Here is a 17369-nt window from a genome sequence, read left to right as displayed (position 1 = left end):
GGCCACAGTGGCCTTTGAGAAAGTAAAAGTTCACAGAGAACTTTAAGCTAAATCCTTCTCCACCATGATGACTCACAGGGATAAAGTTGGGAGCTGGGGGTGCAGTCCTACTTTTCCTTTTCAGTTTAAAGCCCCCTCCCTCTTTTAAAAATTTGATTTGCAAGACTCCAGGCAAGTACCTTTGTACTAGCTAACCCTTTCCCTCTCTGGCCGCCAAGCCTGTCCATCCCTGTTATAAACTGTGCTCCAAAATTCCTATGTGACCATCACCTTCTGTGACCTGCAACACTTCCCCAGTCTGTCCTTCCCTTCTGGCCCCAGAATCCGCTCTCTTGGATCCAATCCTGGTTGTTCCTACAATGGCAAATGGGTCCTTCTCAGCTAAGTTGTTCTGCTCACCAGACAGTCCAGCTAACTCCTAATCTGAGCACAGCAAGTTCCTTGGAATGGATGCTGAGAAGTGCCCCCAACTGTTCTGATTCTCTGGGGAGATTTGTAGACTGAAAGAAATCACTCCATCTCTAAACTACCCAGGGACGTACGTGTATCTGCCCTGAACACCAAGATTTCTTAGTAGGACTCTAGCATGAGTTCTTAGATGGTAAATGAACATCACGCTGTCATTGTGCACGTCTTGACATTTACCGTCTCTGAGCTGAGGTTCGTAAGCCCGGAACTAACAGTCCTCAGAGATTTATTCCGTTTATGAGTCTTCCTGTGTTCTGTGAGACTCCAAACTATGGCATTAAATGTGTGCACTAGAAGTGGCCTGGTCTGACTCCAATGAGTTTTGTTACCGAGGCCTCAGGGTCCCCAAGCAGGTTCAGAATGCTCATGGGTCTTCCTGAGGTAGGACTTCTGGTCCCTGACAAAACTAAGTGAATTTTCTTGAACACCTGCCTCTCACAATCTTAACTCGGAAACCAGCTCTGGAAGTGATGCTGTCCAATTAGCTATCTACCCAGCAGGAGCAGCTGGATGTTTGGAACTTTTCCTGTGGTTATCTGTGGTCCTTGGCTACTGTGACAACATGCCACGTAGGATCCAGGCCTCTCTCCCGCCACCCGACCACAGCTCCAGGTTCACGTGGCTTTCTTACACTCACTGCACAGGACTAGAGTCCTTCCTTTCCCTCAGTTCCATCAGTAGCTTCCAGTGTCATTTTATGCTTAGCACACTGGAAATACACTTAGACATCAGGGCTTGGGCTGGGCTTGAGGAGGGTCAGTGGAGTTTGGGGGAGGATGTAGTCCAGAGACTCTCTCCCCTGTGACCAAGAGTAACCAAGATTCTCCCAGGCCCTCCCAAGCATTTGGGAGCCTTGGTGGTCCTATGACTGGACTAGAGCTCCCCAAGGCAGAACCAGGCCTTCTTCAGGAATCTCCAGGGTCACCTTTTAGTCACAGTTCTCACCCCAGCAAGTAAGTCTTAGTGATGTGTATCGCCATGAGATCATATTTGCCTCCTCTCATTTAGAATCTCGAGTTCGAGGCATGCAGATTGGCGAGGTCATGGTGAGATGCTTAGAATTTGTGAAAGGAGAAAAGCCTAAGTAACAAAGAGAACAGCAGCGAACATTTCTATAGCACCTACTGTGTGCCAGGCTCTGTGCTAAGCACTTTGCAATTATGATTTCATTTAATCCTCTCAACAACCTGGGAGGTAGGTGCTGTTCTTTATTATCCCCATTTTACAGATGAGGAAACTGAGGCAAAGATAAGTTAAGTGATTTCTCTGGGGTCCCACAGGGAGTAAGTGTCTGAAGCTGGAAGACTCAGGGCCTTGCTGCCTCCAGGCCTGGCTCTCAATCCATTGCACCACCTAGTGGAGCCTATATATTGTTAGGAAAAGAGATTTCAAAGGGTTCAGAGAAAGGATGGGTAGGATCCCATGGTCCCCAGAACAAATCCAAATTGTCCTGGAAAATGTGATAAGCAGGCAATGGTTAAGAATACGATAGAGATGATATGATGGGCCAGGTTCATTATGACAAGTACTGGCTGGGACCGAAGTGACACATGAGTAGCTTGTCCACTCAGCTGATGACTCAAAAGCTAGGAAGGCCTGCTAATTTGCAAGGTGACAGTGTTGGGGTCCAAGGAGATCTCAGGAGGCTAGAACGTGGAACCAAATCATAAGCTTGAGAGCCAGAAGGGGCAGAAACAGGCCTAGAAAGAGGTGGAGTGACCGGCCAAAGTCACATTGCTAGTAAATCAATGTCTTGTCATTTTCCATTCTGTGTTTGTACTGGGTTGGATTCATTTTGGCCCCAGGTTCTGCGCTCTTCCCTGAGTTTCATGTTTGCCCTACCTAGAGGGGAAAAGGGTTTTCTACAGGTGATGAAATGCACCTCTCTCCTTTTGGTAGAGAAGTGGGGGATTCTGGGTACTGAATGTTGCACACAGGGCAGACAGCTCCTTGGATTGGTTTTGTTTCACTGGTTTTTGGTATGAGTGCTCAGGTTTTAGAGGGGTATATCCAGAGATAATTAATGTAAAAAAAATTTAACTTTTCAAAACATATTCAAACTGGGATGAATTTATCGAGTTTTTATTTTTATTTTGCCTAGAACAGCTGTGCCCTGTGAGCTGACCCCCAAAGCTAATACAAAGCCTCTTCTGTGCTAGTCAGATCTGCATCCATGTTTCCCAACTTCACTTCTGTGGCTGACTGTCAGCCAACAACGCAAGCGCGGGGTTGTGTTATTTGCATGGCTGACCCCTGGTACTTCCCGTTTCCGAAGTGGGGATAAGCCATGCTAATTCAAAAGGGTAAGGGGGAGTGGGGAGGGGGTTCGATGCCATTTGCTCCTGAGCTCCAGACAAAATGCCGCCTGGTAATTATTGGGCCCCATGAAGCTAAGCTATAGCCTCTGCATATGGATGAGGGCGTCTGTTAGAGATGTACCTGCCAGCAGAATATTAAGTAGGGCATTTGTTAAGGTGTCTCAGGAAGGTTGTGATTTGGCTCTATCACCTCATATTAAAATTGGGTTTTGCCAGCTGCAGATCTCATTTGTTTTTTTCCATCGATCATGACCTCTGTAAATTATAATTCCGAGTCTATTTGTTAGAGCAGAGTGAGAAAATAGCGACTAGAAGCAACCAGTCAGATACTGCCAGGGGGCGCAAAGTAAACACAGGAGGAGAAGGTATTTTCAAAATGGGGACTGGCCTCCTTTACCAGGCAAGGGAATAAAACTTGACTTGTCCATGGGCAGAGTAGAGCAGCCACAGAGTGAGACAGGGTAATCAGAGTTGAGCAACCATCTCTGAGACCAGAGTCCGATGGTGGCCAGAAGCAGGGAAAGACAAGGAAAACCATTTTCAGGAAACTACTTTTCCAGCACAGAGATGTAAACTATTTACATCAGAGCTGCTAAGGGGAAGGAAAACTGACTCCTTCAGAGTTAAATATTTTTGATTGACTCCCAGTGAGGTGCTGCTTGCTAACACAAAAAAAATGGGAAATGATCACAAATGGGGGTGTGTGTGTGTGTGAGAGAGAGAGAGAGAGAGAGAGAGAGAGAGAGAGAGAGAGAGAGAAGGAGAGAGGAATTAGGAGGGAGATGTCAGTTCCACCTACAGGGCTACGGACCAAACCCCAGTTTTCTACCTTTCAGTCCATGCCCCGTCCCTTCTCTGGAAAAAGAAAAGGCTGGGAGATGAATAAGATATTGTATCCTTCCCATAATTCCCCTCTTGGGGGCAGAGGTTTTATTGCTCAAGCAGGGGTGGGTGAATCAAGCAGAGATACTGCTCCTGCTAGGGTGAGCCCAGGTGGCTGTGGCAGCTGGTAGCAGAATTTCCCCAGGCAGCAGGCAGACTTTCAAGGGAGTTCCCTTTAGCTCTAAAGGTTTGTTAATAAGGCATCTTTTATCTCTCCTTCACCACTGGTTCCTTGCCATCTGCCTACATACATGCTCAGGTCTCCCCAATCCTAAAAAAAAAAAAAAAACCTTCCCTTGGCTTTCCCGGCCCAACCAATATACCCAAATACCTTTTTTTTAAATTTATAGAACTCATCACATCTATTCCCTTGCTCAAAAATCTTCAGTGACTCCCTATTCCCTAGCTGACACATCTTCCTCCTCTGGATCTGCTCTTACCTCTCTACTTCTCCATCTCCTTCACTAACTCCTTTTCCCCTTTTCAGATTCTTTAATGTAGGTATTCATCAAGAGTCCTATCCTTGGCGATCTCTTCTTCTCTCTATACTCCCTCCCTTGGCAATCTCATTCACTTCCATGATTTCAGTTACCGCCTCTATGCAGACAACTCTTCATCTCCATTTCCAGCCCTGGCCTCTCTTCTGAGCTCCAGACCCACATCTCTAGCCTCCCACTCAGCTCTATCTGAATGTTCTAGCACTACCTCAAACTCACAATGCTGAAGCCCAAACTCATTATCTTTTGTCTTGAACCTGCTCTTCATTTTGGCTTTACTGTTCTGTCTGTAGCACTACCAGTTACATTGTCTCCCATGTCTATGACTTTGAATTAATGTTGGCTCTTCCCTTTCCTTCAGTAGACCTTGTGGTAGAGCAGTTAGATGGTACCCTCTACCTCTAGCTTCCTCTTCCTCCATACCAATGCCAACATGTTTGTGTTTAATGAATATATTCCTTTGATTAATCAGCCATATTTGTTAAGTGATTACTATGTGTCAGGCACTGTGCAAAGTGCTGAGGGTACAAAGAAGAGGGGAAAAAGAGATTCCTGCCCTCAGAGGAACTCCTAATGGGAGAGATGATATGCAAATAACTATAGACATACAAGATATATACAGCACAAATGAGAGGTAATCTCAGAGGGAAAACACTAGCCATTATGAGACAGCAGGTTAGACCAGAAAGGGCCTCTTGTGAATGGTGAGATTTGAGCCGAGTCTTGAGGGGAGCCATCAGAACTGAGAGATGTAGAAGGAGAGAATTCTAGTCAAGGGGGATAGCCAGTGCAAAGACATGGAGTTGGGAAAAGTATCAGTGTCATGAGTGAGGAAGAGCAAAGAAGCCAGTGTCACTTATTATAGGGTATGTAGAGGGGAGTCAAGTGGAAGGAGATTGAAGGGCTTTGAATACTAAACAGAGGATTATATATTTGGGGGTTTTTTATTTTTTATTTTTTTGGTGGGTGGAGCAATGAGGGTTAAGTGACTTGCCCAGCGTCACACAACTAGTAAGTGCCAAGTGTCTGAGGCCAGATTTGAATTCAGGTCCTCCTGAATCCAGGGCCAGTGCTCTATTGACTGCACCACCTAGGTGCCCCAGATTATATATATTTTTAATGCATAGATCTATCAATTTAGATCATTTTACTTCTTTACTCAGAAAATCTTTTTTTTTTGGCAGGGCAATGGGGGTTAAGTGACTTGCCCAGGGTCACACAGCTAGTAAGTGTTAAGTGTCTGAGGCTGGATTTGAACTCAGGTACTCCTGAATCCAGGGCCAGTGCTTTATCCACTGCTCCACCTAGCTGCCCCTACTCAGAAAATCTTTAATGACTTCCTATTGCCTTAGAAGTAAGGTTTTTTTGTTGTTTTGGTGAGGCAGTTGGGGTTAAGTGACTTGCCCAGGGTCACACAGCTATTAAGTGTCAAGTGTCTAGTGTCTGAGGCCAGATTTGAACTCAGGTCCTCCTGAATCCAGGGTCGGTGTTTTATCCACTTTGCCACCTAACTGCCCCAGAAGTAAATTTTCAATTCCTCTATTTGGCCCTCCATAATCTCACACCATCACCATCCTACTTTTCTGGTCTTTGTTCCCCCAAACTCTAAATCTATGATCTTCTGCCTTCCCCAAACACCCTGGATGGCCTGTGCCTTTGTTCCCTATACCTCCAATACCCTCCCTCCCCGCTTTGTTTATGATATAGAGCAGGATTTATTGTTTTATTATCCCCATCTTAGACATAAAGAAACAGATTCAGAGAGGGGAAGTAACTTGTCTAAGACCATATAGCTAGAATTAAATGATTTGAGACTTAATCATTCCAGTGATAGAACTACTCTAACACTTTTGACTTTTTATGCCACTTACTCAATATGCCTCTTTATCCCTTAGAGAAATGTCAGATCTGTGTGTGTGTGTGTGTGTGTGTGTGTGTGTGTGTGTGTGTGTGTGTGTGTGTAATTGGGAGACTGGCCAATAAGCTCCCAGTGCTTATGAGCGTGGACTTTAGGGCATACACACATATGTTATGACATTCTCCTTACTGTGTGGCAAAGAGGAAACCTTTGAGTGGCTTCTGACAGATTGCAGAGTGATAGCTTTCATAGGGTACCTACAAAGAGAAACCTCAGATTCAATTGACCCAGAAATATTGTTTTTAATCTGTGTTGGTAGTAAGGCCTGAAATGGTCTCCAGAAGTGAAGGACCAAAATTGGGTGGTAGATTTGTTAAAAATGTTACCTACAGTAAGCAAAATCCTTAAGGTTGTTGTTAAAACCTTTGGTCATCTTAAAGGGTTACAGACTTGAGAAAGGTATCATCATTAGAATGCATAAGACCAGGGCAGCTAGGTGGTGCAGTGGATAGAACACTGGCCCTGGATTCAGGAGGACCTGAATTCAAATCTGGCCTCAGACACTTGACACTAGCTGTGTGACCCTGGGCAAGTCACTTAACCCCAATTGCCTCACCAAAAAAAAAAAAAAAAGAATGCATAAAACCCCAACCGAACAACAGTGAACTGGAAAGATCTGCTACTTTCTCAAGGAATGGAGAATCAGAGTCAGTAAGAAGCATCTCATGGAGAGAAGTGTTGGAATGGTTCCATCAATGGAACAATTAAAGGGGAACATAAAAGCAACAGAGGCCCCCAAATCAGTTAACAAATGTCTAGCTCCAAAAAGTCATTATGATTGACTATTAGTGGTCACAAGTTGCCTTGGGAAATAAGGGGAAAAGAATGATCAAGAAAGAATTAACATGTATGTACTTAATAATATAACCTCCCCCCCAAAAAAAAAGTTAAGGGAAAGAGAAGATGTCTTTGTTCATGGGCATCAGAATTGCAAAGGAAAAGGTAACTGAGTTGCCAAAAGTTATAGACAGGAAGCAAAAGAGAAATAAAGGTAACTATGTGGCACTGTGGTAGATAGAGTTCAAAAGAGACCTGAGTTCAAATCTGGCCCTCAGACATTTACTAAGCTGTGTGACCCTGGGCAAGTCACTTCACCCTGTTTGCCTCAGTTTCCTCATCTGTAAAATGAGCTGGAAAAGGAAATGGCAAACCATTCCAGGATCTTTGCAAAGAAAACCCCAAATGGGATTGGACATGACTGAACAACTAAAAAAGAGAAATAGAGAAAATAGAGAATGGAGTAGAATTGGGGAGTCAGGATAGTGTGATGGAAAGATTGCCAAGTTTGTAGTCAAAGGAACTGTGTCCAAATCTTGGGCCTGCCATTTATCATCTATGTGACCATGACCAAGTCACAGACTCTCTGGCCCCAAAGGAGGAGTTTCTGAAAGAGCTGACCCATATGGTTTCTTCCAGTTCTAAGTCTACAATCTTAGAACATTGGGAAAATGAAATTAAATAGCTAGTGATAGGGACTTGACCTGTGATTTCATTGACAAAGGAAGCTCTTACTGAGGAACTGTCTTTACTGGTTTTCTTTCTTTGCAAGTTCTAGGCATAGGGAGTAGTCTAGATTCCCAAGAGCTCAAATGACTTTCCCAGTCATTCTGCTAGCAGAGGTCATCTTGGCTTTGAGACCAGCTCTACCCACTATAGTACTGTGCTGTAGATTCTTGAACCTGAATGGGTTCTTGAACCTGAATGGGTTCTTGAACTTGAAGGGTTCTTGAACTTTAATGATTCTTGATCTTGAATGGGTTTGATGGAAAATACACACACATTTCTTTTTTCAAATGTGGTTGGGGCATTTACAAAAATTGATCCCACTCAAGGCCCCCCAAAATTTATAAGTAAATAAATGCAAGGGAGAAAAAACCACCAGAAAGTTGAAACATTTTTATAGACCATCACACAGTTAGAATAGTAATCCATAAGAGAAATAGGAGGGGCAGCTAGGTGGTGCAGTGGATAAAGCACCAGCCTTGGATTCAGGAGGACCTGAGTTCAAATCTGGCCTCAGCTATGTGTGACCCTGGACAAGTCACTTAAGAGGCCTGCATGGAAACCAAAAATGATTTGTTTCAAAATGCTTAGAATGGCAGGGGGTGTCACAGGTGTATAATCCCTTCTGAGGAGGAGGCTGAGGCTGGTGAATGACTTGAGCTCTGGAGTTCTGAACTGCAGTAGGCAAAGTGCCTATTCATGAAGCCTGGCCCCAGTATGGTGATTCTTGGAAATGGGGCCACCAGGCTATGGAGGGGCTTCCTAGGTCAGAAATAGCACAGGTCAAAGCTCCCATGCCTATCAGCAGTGGGCACGTGTGTATAGCTACTGCACTTACAGCCTGAGCAAGAGAGGGAGACCGAGGCTCCAACAAAAAATGCTTAGATCAAAGACTAAATTACATAAACAATTAAAAATTATATTGAAGATAATGACAATAATAAAAGAACACATTAAAATTTATGGGACACAGTGAAACCAGTTCTTAGAGGCAAATTTATTTTCCTGTGCTCTTATAGGAAGATAATAGAAAGAGAGAATATTAATGAGTTGAGTTTGCAATTAAAGGGGAGAAAAAATCAATAAAAAGAACACTAAAATAAGCACAAAAGATGATAGAGCTCAATTCAAAGGAGAAATTAACAGAAGTGAGAGCCAGAACAGCAAATTGAATAAATAAAACAAGTGATTTTTAAAAGATCCACAAAAGTGATAGACAATTAATTAAATCAAAAATTAGAGCCAAGGCAACCAAATTATCAAAACAAGGGCAGAGTCACATTGAATAATAAGGGAAATTTTTAAAAGTATTTGAGAATATTGCATTCAATTATGCTAGGAAAACTGAGAATGCAAAGGAAATGGATGAATGCATTAAATATATAAAGCATCCAAATTGATAAAATGAGAAATAGATCATCTAAACACAACAATAACAAAAAAATTAATTGAACAGCATATTAACGAACTGCCATGTGAAAAAGAAGGAAGGAAACAAGCATTTATTAAGTGCCTAGTATGGCTCAGGCACTGTGCTCAGGTCTTTCTGACTCCTAGCCCAATCTTCTATCTACTCTGCCACCTAGCTGCTGATATGCAAAAAATAATAATAAATGTCTAATATTTATAAAGTGCCTATTATGGGCCATGGGAGGCAGCTAGGTGGCACTGCAGTGGATAGAGTGCTGGCCCTGGAGTCAGGAATATTCATTTTCCTGAGTTCAAATCTGGCCTCAGACACTTATGGTGTGACTCTGGGCAAGTCACTTCACCCTGTTTTCCTCAGTTTTTTCATCTGTAAAATGAGCTGGAGAAGGAAATGGCAAAACGCTCCAGTATCTCTGCCAAGAAAACCCCAAATGAGGTCACTAAGAGTCAGACATGACTGAAACAGCAAAGTTGCCAGACACTTGTACTAAGCACTTTACAAAGATTATCTTGTTTGATCCTCACAACAAGCCCAGGAGGTAGGTGCTATTATCCCCACGTTACAGATGAGGAAACTGAGGCTAACAGAGGTGAAATGACTTGCCCAGGATCACACAGATAGTAAGTGTCTGAGGATGGATTATCGGTTAGGTCCTCCTGACTCCAGGCCCAATGCTTTGTGCACTCTGGTGCCACCTAGTGGCTGATATGCAACAATACACCAGGACCAAAGTAAATAAAATTTATAAAGAACTGACATAAATTTATGTCCATACTCCAGTAGCTAAGTAGGCAAAAGATTTGAACAAGTAATTCTTGAAAGAAGAAACAAAAAATTGTCATCATCTATGTTTAAAAATGTTCAAAATCTCTAATAAAGCAATACAAATCCAAACAACTGAGATCCCACTTGATACCCATCAAGCTGATAGACTTGTGAAGAGACCCAACATTTCTGTAAAGCAATGTAGAGTCTTTCACATTTCAAAATATGAGAAGTCAGGAAGAGAAGTAAGAAAGAAATAACAGAATTGAATATAGAATGAAACATTGGAAAATGTGATAAGGATTACTTAAATGTATATTCACTTTGTTTGCCCCTGTGTTCCCACTAGGAAAAAAACCAACCTAACTATACAAAAAAATTCACTGAAGACTGGCCGAACAAATTATGAATGTGGTCAAATACCCTTGTGCCATAAAGAAAGATCTATTACACAAAGGGTTCTGGGTGAAGAAGTCAGAATCAAAGCAACAGTTTACATATTATTTCAATTATGTAGTGAAAAAAACCAATAGCAACAACAAAAGTATTTTCTCCACATAGAAAAGTAGGCCCAAAAGGATACTGCGGGTGATAGCACATGAAAGACAAGAAGTGAATCTGGGGGATAGGAGCAACAATTAGGAACTTCCAGAAGCTACAGACCCAAATAGAACCACAATTTCTTTGTTAAATGTTAAATGTTCTTTGTGAAATCTTGCCTGCTCATTTTTCTTCTTATACCCTTATTTACATATTTATTTATGTTTGAATACCTGAACTTGGAAATGGAAGTTAAACATATATGTGTGTATATATATTTAAACCTAAGGAAGGAAGGAGCTAATGTGATTAACGCATATGAATTCCATCTCAAATAGATAAATTCACTTAAGTTCTTGTCACATAGATAAATTCCTTCAAAAAACAACTCAAGCAGGGCAGCTAGGTGGCGCAGTGCATAGAGCACTGGCCCTGGAGTCAGGAGGACCTGACTTCAAATCCGGCCTCAGACACTTGACACTTACTAGCTGTGTGACCCTGGGCAAGTCACTTAACCCCAATTGCCTCACTTAAAAAAATCAACTCAAGGGGCAGCTAGATGGCACAGTGGATAAAGCCCCAGCCCTGGATTCAGGAGGACCTGAGTTCAAATTCGGCCTCAGACACTTGATACTTACAAGCAGTGTGACCTTGGGCAAGTCACTTAACCCTCATTGCCCCACCCCACCCCCAAAATATCAACTCAAGCACTACTTCATACACGAGGCTTTTCTTGGTCTCCAAATTACTGGTGCCCTCCCCCCTACTGAAATTCTCTCCTCTCAGATGAGATGATCTCTAAGGTCTTTTCCAGTTCTAAATCTGTGACCCTATTATCTATTCAAATATTTTTAATATACAATTTTGCATGGATATGGTTTTCTCCCCTGATAGAATGTAAGCTTCCTGAGGCCAGGGATTCTTTCATCTTTGCATCTTCAGTGCCTAGCACAATGCCTGGCTGATGTTGTTGACAGAGGAATCAGTTGATTGATTGGACATCACTTCCCTAAGTTCCTAGGTTTTTCATGCTTTTAGATTTACAAAGTACTGTCTTCACAATGGCCCTGTGAAGTAGGGAGTACAAATATCATTGACCACATTTTACAGAGAGGCTCAGAAAGATTACCTAAAGTCCCATAGCTAGTAAGTGTCTCTGTCTTCTGTCTCTGGGTCCAACATTCTTTCTATCCCATCATGCTGCCTCTCAAAACCTCTTTGTTAGATGTGTTTGCCCCTTGGCCCAACTCCTAACCCAGAATCCAGCTTTCACACCAACTGTTCAGGAAAGGTGCTCCTTAACCCTCAGCATGCTTATCTCTTTGAGTACTTATTTCTCTTTCAGTGTTATATATCCCAGCATATTCTGGGGCTTAGATAAAAATCCATCTTCCCTGGGACATCCACCTCCCCCAACATGCTTTTGTAATCACACATACCATATTTCCCAAAGAGAAATAAATATTCAATCATTTACTCACAACAGTGCAGTTGGTCATCAGTTGTGGGGCTCATATGGTTGAGAAACCAATGGTCTTCTTCCCAGCTCACCACATTGCCCTTGTAGCATTTCTGAAAGTCCTCATTTTCCAAGATGCGATTCCATAGCTGAAAGTGGTACAAACTACCCACAGTGCCGTGAGCTCTGCTATCTGGCTGGCTTTCCTCGTTGCAATGGAAACGTCCTAGGACCAAGTCACCATTGGCTGTCATGTTCTGAGAATTGTCCATCACTACCAGCAGCCTTGTCTTATTGAGGAACAGCTCCAGACTGCCTTTTGCCCCATCCCATATCAGGCACACGTGGTGCCATTTAAAAAGAGACAGGCTGTGGTTAACAGGAATCGTTTTGCCCAAGATGTGTACTCTCAGCTGGCTGTACTCCCCGCCCAGTCCAAGCTCCTTCTCTTCTGTAACCAAGGAAGTATTTTTAGTAGTGTAAGAAAAAGCCATCCAAGTCTTTAAGTTGGGATCCTTCAGTGACAAATCAACACAGACTGTAAGTCGGAGGAGTTTAGGAATGGGATGGGCCACGCTTAGGTATTGGTCACATTTTCCCTGGAAGTCCATTCTTTTCCCTTTCAGGGAAGCTGCATCTTTCCAAATGGGGAGAGAGGTAGGGGGAAGTAGAAGAAGGAAGGAAGAGAAAAGAAGAAACATCAGTTTTCAGAATAGAATCATATCAAAATAAATACATACCTGATAAAGAGGGGAAAAAATAGAACTATGTTACGTGGCCTGTAACTGCTATTTCTAAAGTAATGTGCAATGTATTTTGTCCCAAACAAACATGAGAAATTGGTAGTGCAAATATTATTATCCCCATTTTATAGATGAAGAAACTGTGGCACACAGTAGGGAAATGGCTTATTAAAGGTCCTACAGGGGGCAGCTAGGTGGTGCAGTGGATAAAGCACCGGCCCTGGATTCAGGAGTGCCTGAGTTCAAATCTGGCCTCAGACACTTGACACTTACTAGCTGTGTGACCCTGGGCAAGTCACTTAGCCCCCATTGCCCCACAAAAAAAAAGGTTCTACAGCTAGGAAGAATCAGAGCTGATATTTGAACTATGGTCTCTTGACTCTCAGGCCAATACTGTGCCTCATTAGATACAATATGATTTAAGTTGAGCTCCAAATTTATCACCTTTTGGTGGTGGTGGGGGGGATGGCAAGATAGCCAGACTTGATTTCATCAGGGTAGGATACTCCCAGTATGGAAGTTCCCTTTATCAGTCCAAATGGGCAACACATCTGTCTTCTCCAGTCTTAGAGAGTTGGCGAGGCAACTTGTCCAATGTCACAAATGTGAGAAAGGCAAGATTGGAACCCAGCTCTTCTTATCTGTTACTTCATACTGCCTCTCTTTTCTGTGTCCACAGCACCTGGTATTCCCAGGTAAGGTCTCATCTAAGTACTAAGTGAGACCACCCCTGCTTAGCTTCTGGGATCAGATAAGATTGGGCTCATTCACTGCAGTATGACTGATGGCTGTAAATAATCCATAAGAGTAGATTGTACAAAAATAATTTTTGTCAAACTTTGAAACATACTCTTTTTTTGCAGTAGATTTCCTTCCTAATTATATTTTGCTGAGGCTAATATTAAAATTAGATTTGTGTTCCCTGAGTACATGCCATCTGGGCAATTTGGGGAAGCGGCCAGGAGTGTGTTGGGAAGTGGAGGGAAGCCAGATGTAGATGAACAATTTGCTGCCAATAGTCCACACACATATATTTGCAAAGCCACTATTTCTATTAGCTTAACTGCCTCATCATATTCGTGTTGCAACAGCAATTACTCCTCTAATGCAGCCTCCAAAGCCAAATGACAACATGATTGCTTCTGTTTTAGGACCTTGCTTCCTACCAGAATGCATCACAGGAGACCTAAAGGGTATGGGCTCCTCCAGAGAATTGAAAGAGCCCACCTCCCAATCAAGTCAAGTCCGCAAGCATTGATTAAGCACCTTCTGTGTGCCAGGCCCTGTGCTCTCAGGGAATACCCCAAAAGGGGGCAAAACCCAGCCTCATCATCTAATGGGGAAAACAATGTGCAAACAGCTACACACATGCTAGATGCACACAGGATAAATTAGAGGCAATCTCGGAGGAAAGGCATGAGTATCAAAAGGGATCAAGGCACCTACAGAAGGTGGGTTTTGAGCTGAGACTAGAAGGAAGTCAGGAAACAGAAAAAAGGAGAGAGAAAATTCCAGGCATGGGGGGCAGTCTGTGAAAATGACCTGTCAGGAGAGTGGTTTTATGCGAGGAGGCCAGAGTCACTGGATTGTACAGTCCACAGAAGGGTGTAACATGTAAAAAGACTGGAAAGGTAGGAAAGAGCCAGGTTATGAAAGGCTTTAAAAGCCAAACAGAGCAAATCTGGTCTCAGACACTTGACACTTACTAGCTGTGTGACCCTGGGCAAGTCACTTAACCCTCATTACCCCACAAAAATAAGCCAAACAGAGGATTTGATATTTGACCCTAGAGGCAGTAGGGAGCACCTGGAGTTTATTGAACAAGGGAATGACATGCTTCTTTGCAATCCCAGTAGCTGGCAAATCAGCACTGTTAATTGACTCTTGTTGCTGTCTCTGCATTGGTTACCACTCCCTCTGTCACCCCTCTAGTCCAGATTTCTCCCTTGGAAAATAATTCCCATACCTCCATTTTGTCCCTTTCCAATCCATTACTCATACTGTTGCTAGATTAATTTTAATATAATTTTAGAGCTGGAAGGGAATTTTGAAGTCACCTAGTCCAGCCCCTTCATTTTCAGATGAAGAGTTTGAGGCCCAAAGAGGTTAAGTAATTTCCCCAAAGGTGACAACAATGGTAAGTGTCCAGGCTGTTATTAGAATCCAGATCCTCCAACTCCACTTTTCCCACTGTGCCAATTTCCCTGCCATCTACCTCTGACCAATCACTTTGCTGATCCCATCCCTCCAAGGTAACCTACTCTGGGCTTGGAGTCAGAAGACCTGGGTTTGAGTCCCAGCTCTTCCGATTAGCAGATGTATCACCTTGAATGAGTCACTTCCCTACTTTGGGCCAATCATTTGTAAAGCAAGGAAGTTAAAGACAAAAGGGACTTTAAAGATCAGAAGAGCAGGAAGGCATCTGAAAGATCACCTAGTCCAACACACTGTGATCCTGTAAACAAACTATCAACTATTTTTAAAAGATTTACTTGAAACAACAAAACTAATTCTGCTGCTAAGGCCCTCGCCAAACAGACTTGAATCTACCTCCCCAGCCCCATTTCAGTGCCTCATCTGCCATATATTCCAGCCCCATTTGGCTTGGATTTTCCCCACTCTTTCCCATCTCCATGACTTTGATCAGGATGTTCCCAGTGTCTCCAATGTATCCCATGAGCAGGCTACTTGCTTTTTAAGAGACAGATGAGAGGGCAGCTAGGTGGCACAGTGGATAAAGCACTGGCCCTGGATTCAGGAGGATATGAGTTCAAATCCAGCCTCAGACACTTGACATAAGTGTCTGAGCTAGTAAGCTAGCTGTGTGACCCTGGGCAAGTCACTTAACCCTCATTGCCCCACCAAAGGGGTGGGGGGAGAGAGAGGGAGTAGGAGGGGGGGGAGAGGGAGGAGTCCTGTTAAAAGCCTCTCACTCTTGCAGCCCCATCAGTATGCAGTTCATATGTGACTTGCTGCTATCTGGTTACTCTATGTAAAACCCTAACTAGGATGGGGAAATTGGGGCTTTGCTTCAGGTTGCTGATATTTAGAGGGTACTGAAGGCCCTCATACTCCTTTAGCCGGTAGAAACAACTGAGCTTAGTGCTGGTCAGCAGAAATAATTCATTTAAATATGAAGCCACTAGGTGGTGTGCCAAACAAACTCTTTCCCAGCTGGGTACCATGCTAGAATCTCTATGTCAGCCAGGCAGCCACCCCAGCTGCAGCTTCCCAGTATTGAGGGTCTTATCCAAAGATCTGCCTACCCGAGTGTCCCAAGGGCCCAGGTCCTCCTCCCTGCAACAACTCAATTTGGTTTTTTGGGGTTTTTTGGTCTTCTGTTCTCTTTTAGATATGGGAACTCTCAGGAGAGAAAACTCCCTCCACCAGTGTGGATCAGGCCCTTCTCTGCAACTTGTAGACTTAGAGCATTTCCAGGAGAACAGAGAGGTTAAGCTATCTGTCCACAGTCACACAGGCAATATGTGTCAGAGGTGGGATTTGGACCCAGGAATTCTGACCAGCTCTCAGCTGACTCTTTGTCTTAAAAAGTTGATTTGAGGGTATCTTTTATGCCCCAGTCGCTCTGGTGGTGATTACCCCAGTCCCCAGAAGTAATTGCTCTGGCTCTGCCCCTGTGTTCTACTCCAAGCTCTGGCCTTTTCTTTGGTCCTGCTCTCCTCTTGTTGTAAGTGACCCCATACTTGTGCTCAGATCCCACACTTGATCCTTTTGGCACTCAGAGTATTTGCTTTGGATACTAGTTACTAAGTTTCCTAAGGCCTTCTCCAAGTGATCTGCAAAGACTGGAAACTTCTGTTCACCCTCGGCAGCCCAGCCCTGCCAACTTTCTAGTTACTGCAGTAGACTGGGATGGTGGAAAGAAGTCAAAACCTGAGGAACTGAGTTCAGATCTTACCTCTGACCATTACCACCTGTGACCTGGGGCAAATCACTGGGCACCAGTTTCCTCATCTAGAAAATAAGGGGGTTGGATAACATGGCCTCTGAGATCCCTGCCAACTCTGAACCTATGATCTTATAATCTTCTATGTTATCTGCCTCTAAACTCCTTAAGGGAAGGAACTGAATCAATCTTGGATTTGTAGCCCTAATGCGCCAGGTACAGGGCCTGGCAAATAGTAGGTGCTTAATAAATGCTCATTGATTGATTGGTCATTGAGTTTCTGGGAGCCCCCTTCCAGAGGGGCAGTGTTGCATAGTGGGTAAAGCATTTGATTCGGAATCGAGAAGACCCTTGTGCAATTCCACCCCAGATGCCTACTAGCTCTATGACCATGGGTTACTCAGTTAACCTCTCTTGGCCCCAAGCAAACTCTGTATGACATATGTGCCAAGTCATATATGAACTCCCTATGCTGAGGAAATCCCAGGTCTTTCACATATCTGCATATGACATATTGGGCATTTACATGGAAAAATCACCATAAAAAATTCTTACCAGACAGGAAGACAAAACAAGTCACAAGGATCAGTCCACAAAGTCTCTTCTCAAGCCTCTGACATAGAAGGATCCGTGCTTTCATTGTCTGAAACAGTCATTAAGTCATTAGTTGTTCCTCCAATTCCATGCAAATAATTTTGCTAATTATTTGTCATCAAATAATTATGATATAATTGTAATTATATAAGAATATATCCTGCATGCAACATCATACAAAGGCAAGAGAGAAGCTCCATTCATCTATCCAGGTACATCAAATTATCTGCATGAATACACAGATAGATCTTCACTTGTTTTTGACCCAATAGACCCTTCACTTTAGGCCAGCAGCTGGCAGCCAGCAGGACTTCCTCTCTCCTCCAGTCTCTTTTGTGTGCTTTTT

General features: G+C 43.3%; 1 protein-coding gene across 1 annotated transcript in view; it reads right to left on the bottom strand.

Annotated features, from left to right (window-relative positions):
* ADGRG4 (adhesion G protein-coupled receptor G4) overlaps positions 1-17069 on the bottom strand; it is a 96061-nt gene extending 78992 nt beyond the window's left edge. Inside the window, exons 1-2 of the mRNA XM_043974646.1 lie at positions 16985-17069; positions 11802-12416 (exon numbers count right to left, since the gene is read on the bottom strand). Coding sequence (XP_043830581.1) covers positions 11802-12416; positions 16985-17069 — 700 coding nt within the window. The remainder of the gene's footprint in view (positions 1-11801; positions 12417-16984) is intronic.
* Between the last annotated feature and the right edge of the window lie 300 nt (positions 17070-17369).

Source organism: Dromiciops gliroides, chromosome X (genome assembly GCF_019393635.1).
Source record: "Dromiciops gliroides isolate mDroGli1 chromosome X, mDroGli1.pri, whole genome shotgun sequence".
Taxonomy (NCBI): Eukaryota; Metazoa; Chordata; class Mammalia; order Microbiotheria; family Microbiotheriidae; genus Dromiciops; species Dromiciops gliroides.
This window is presented reverse-complemented; position numbering and strand designations above follow the sequence as displayed.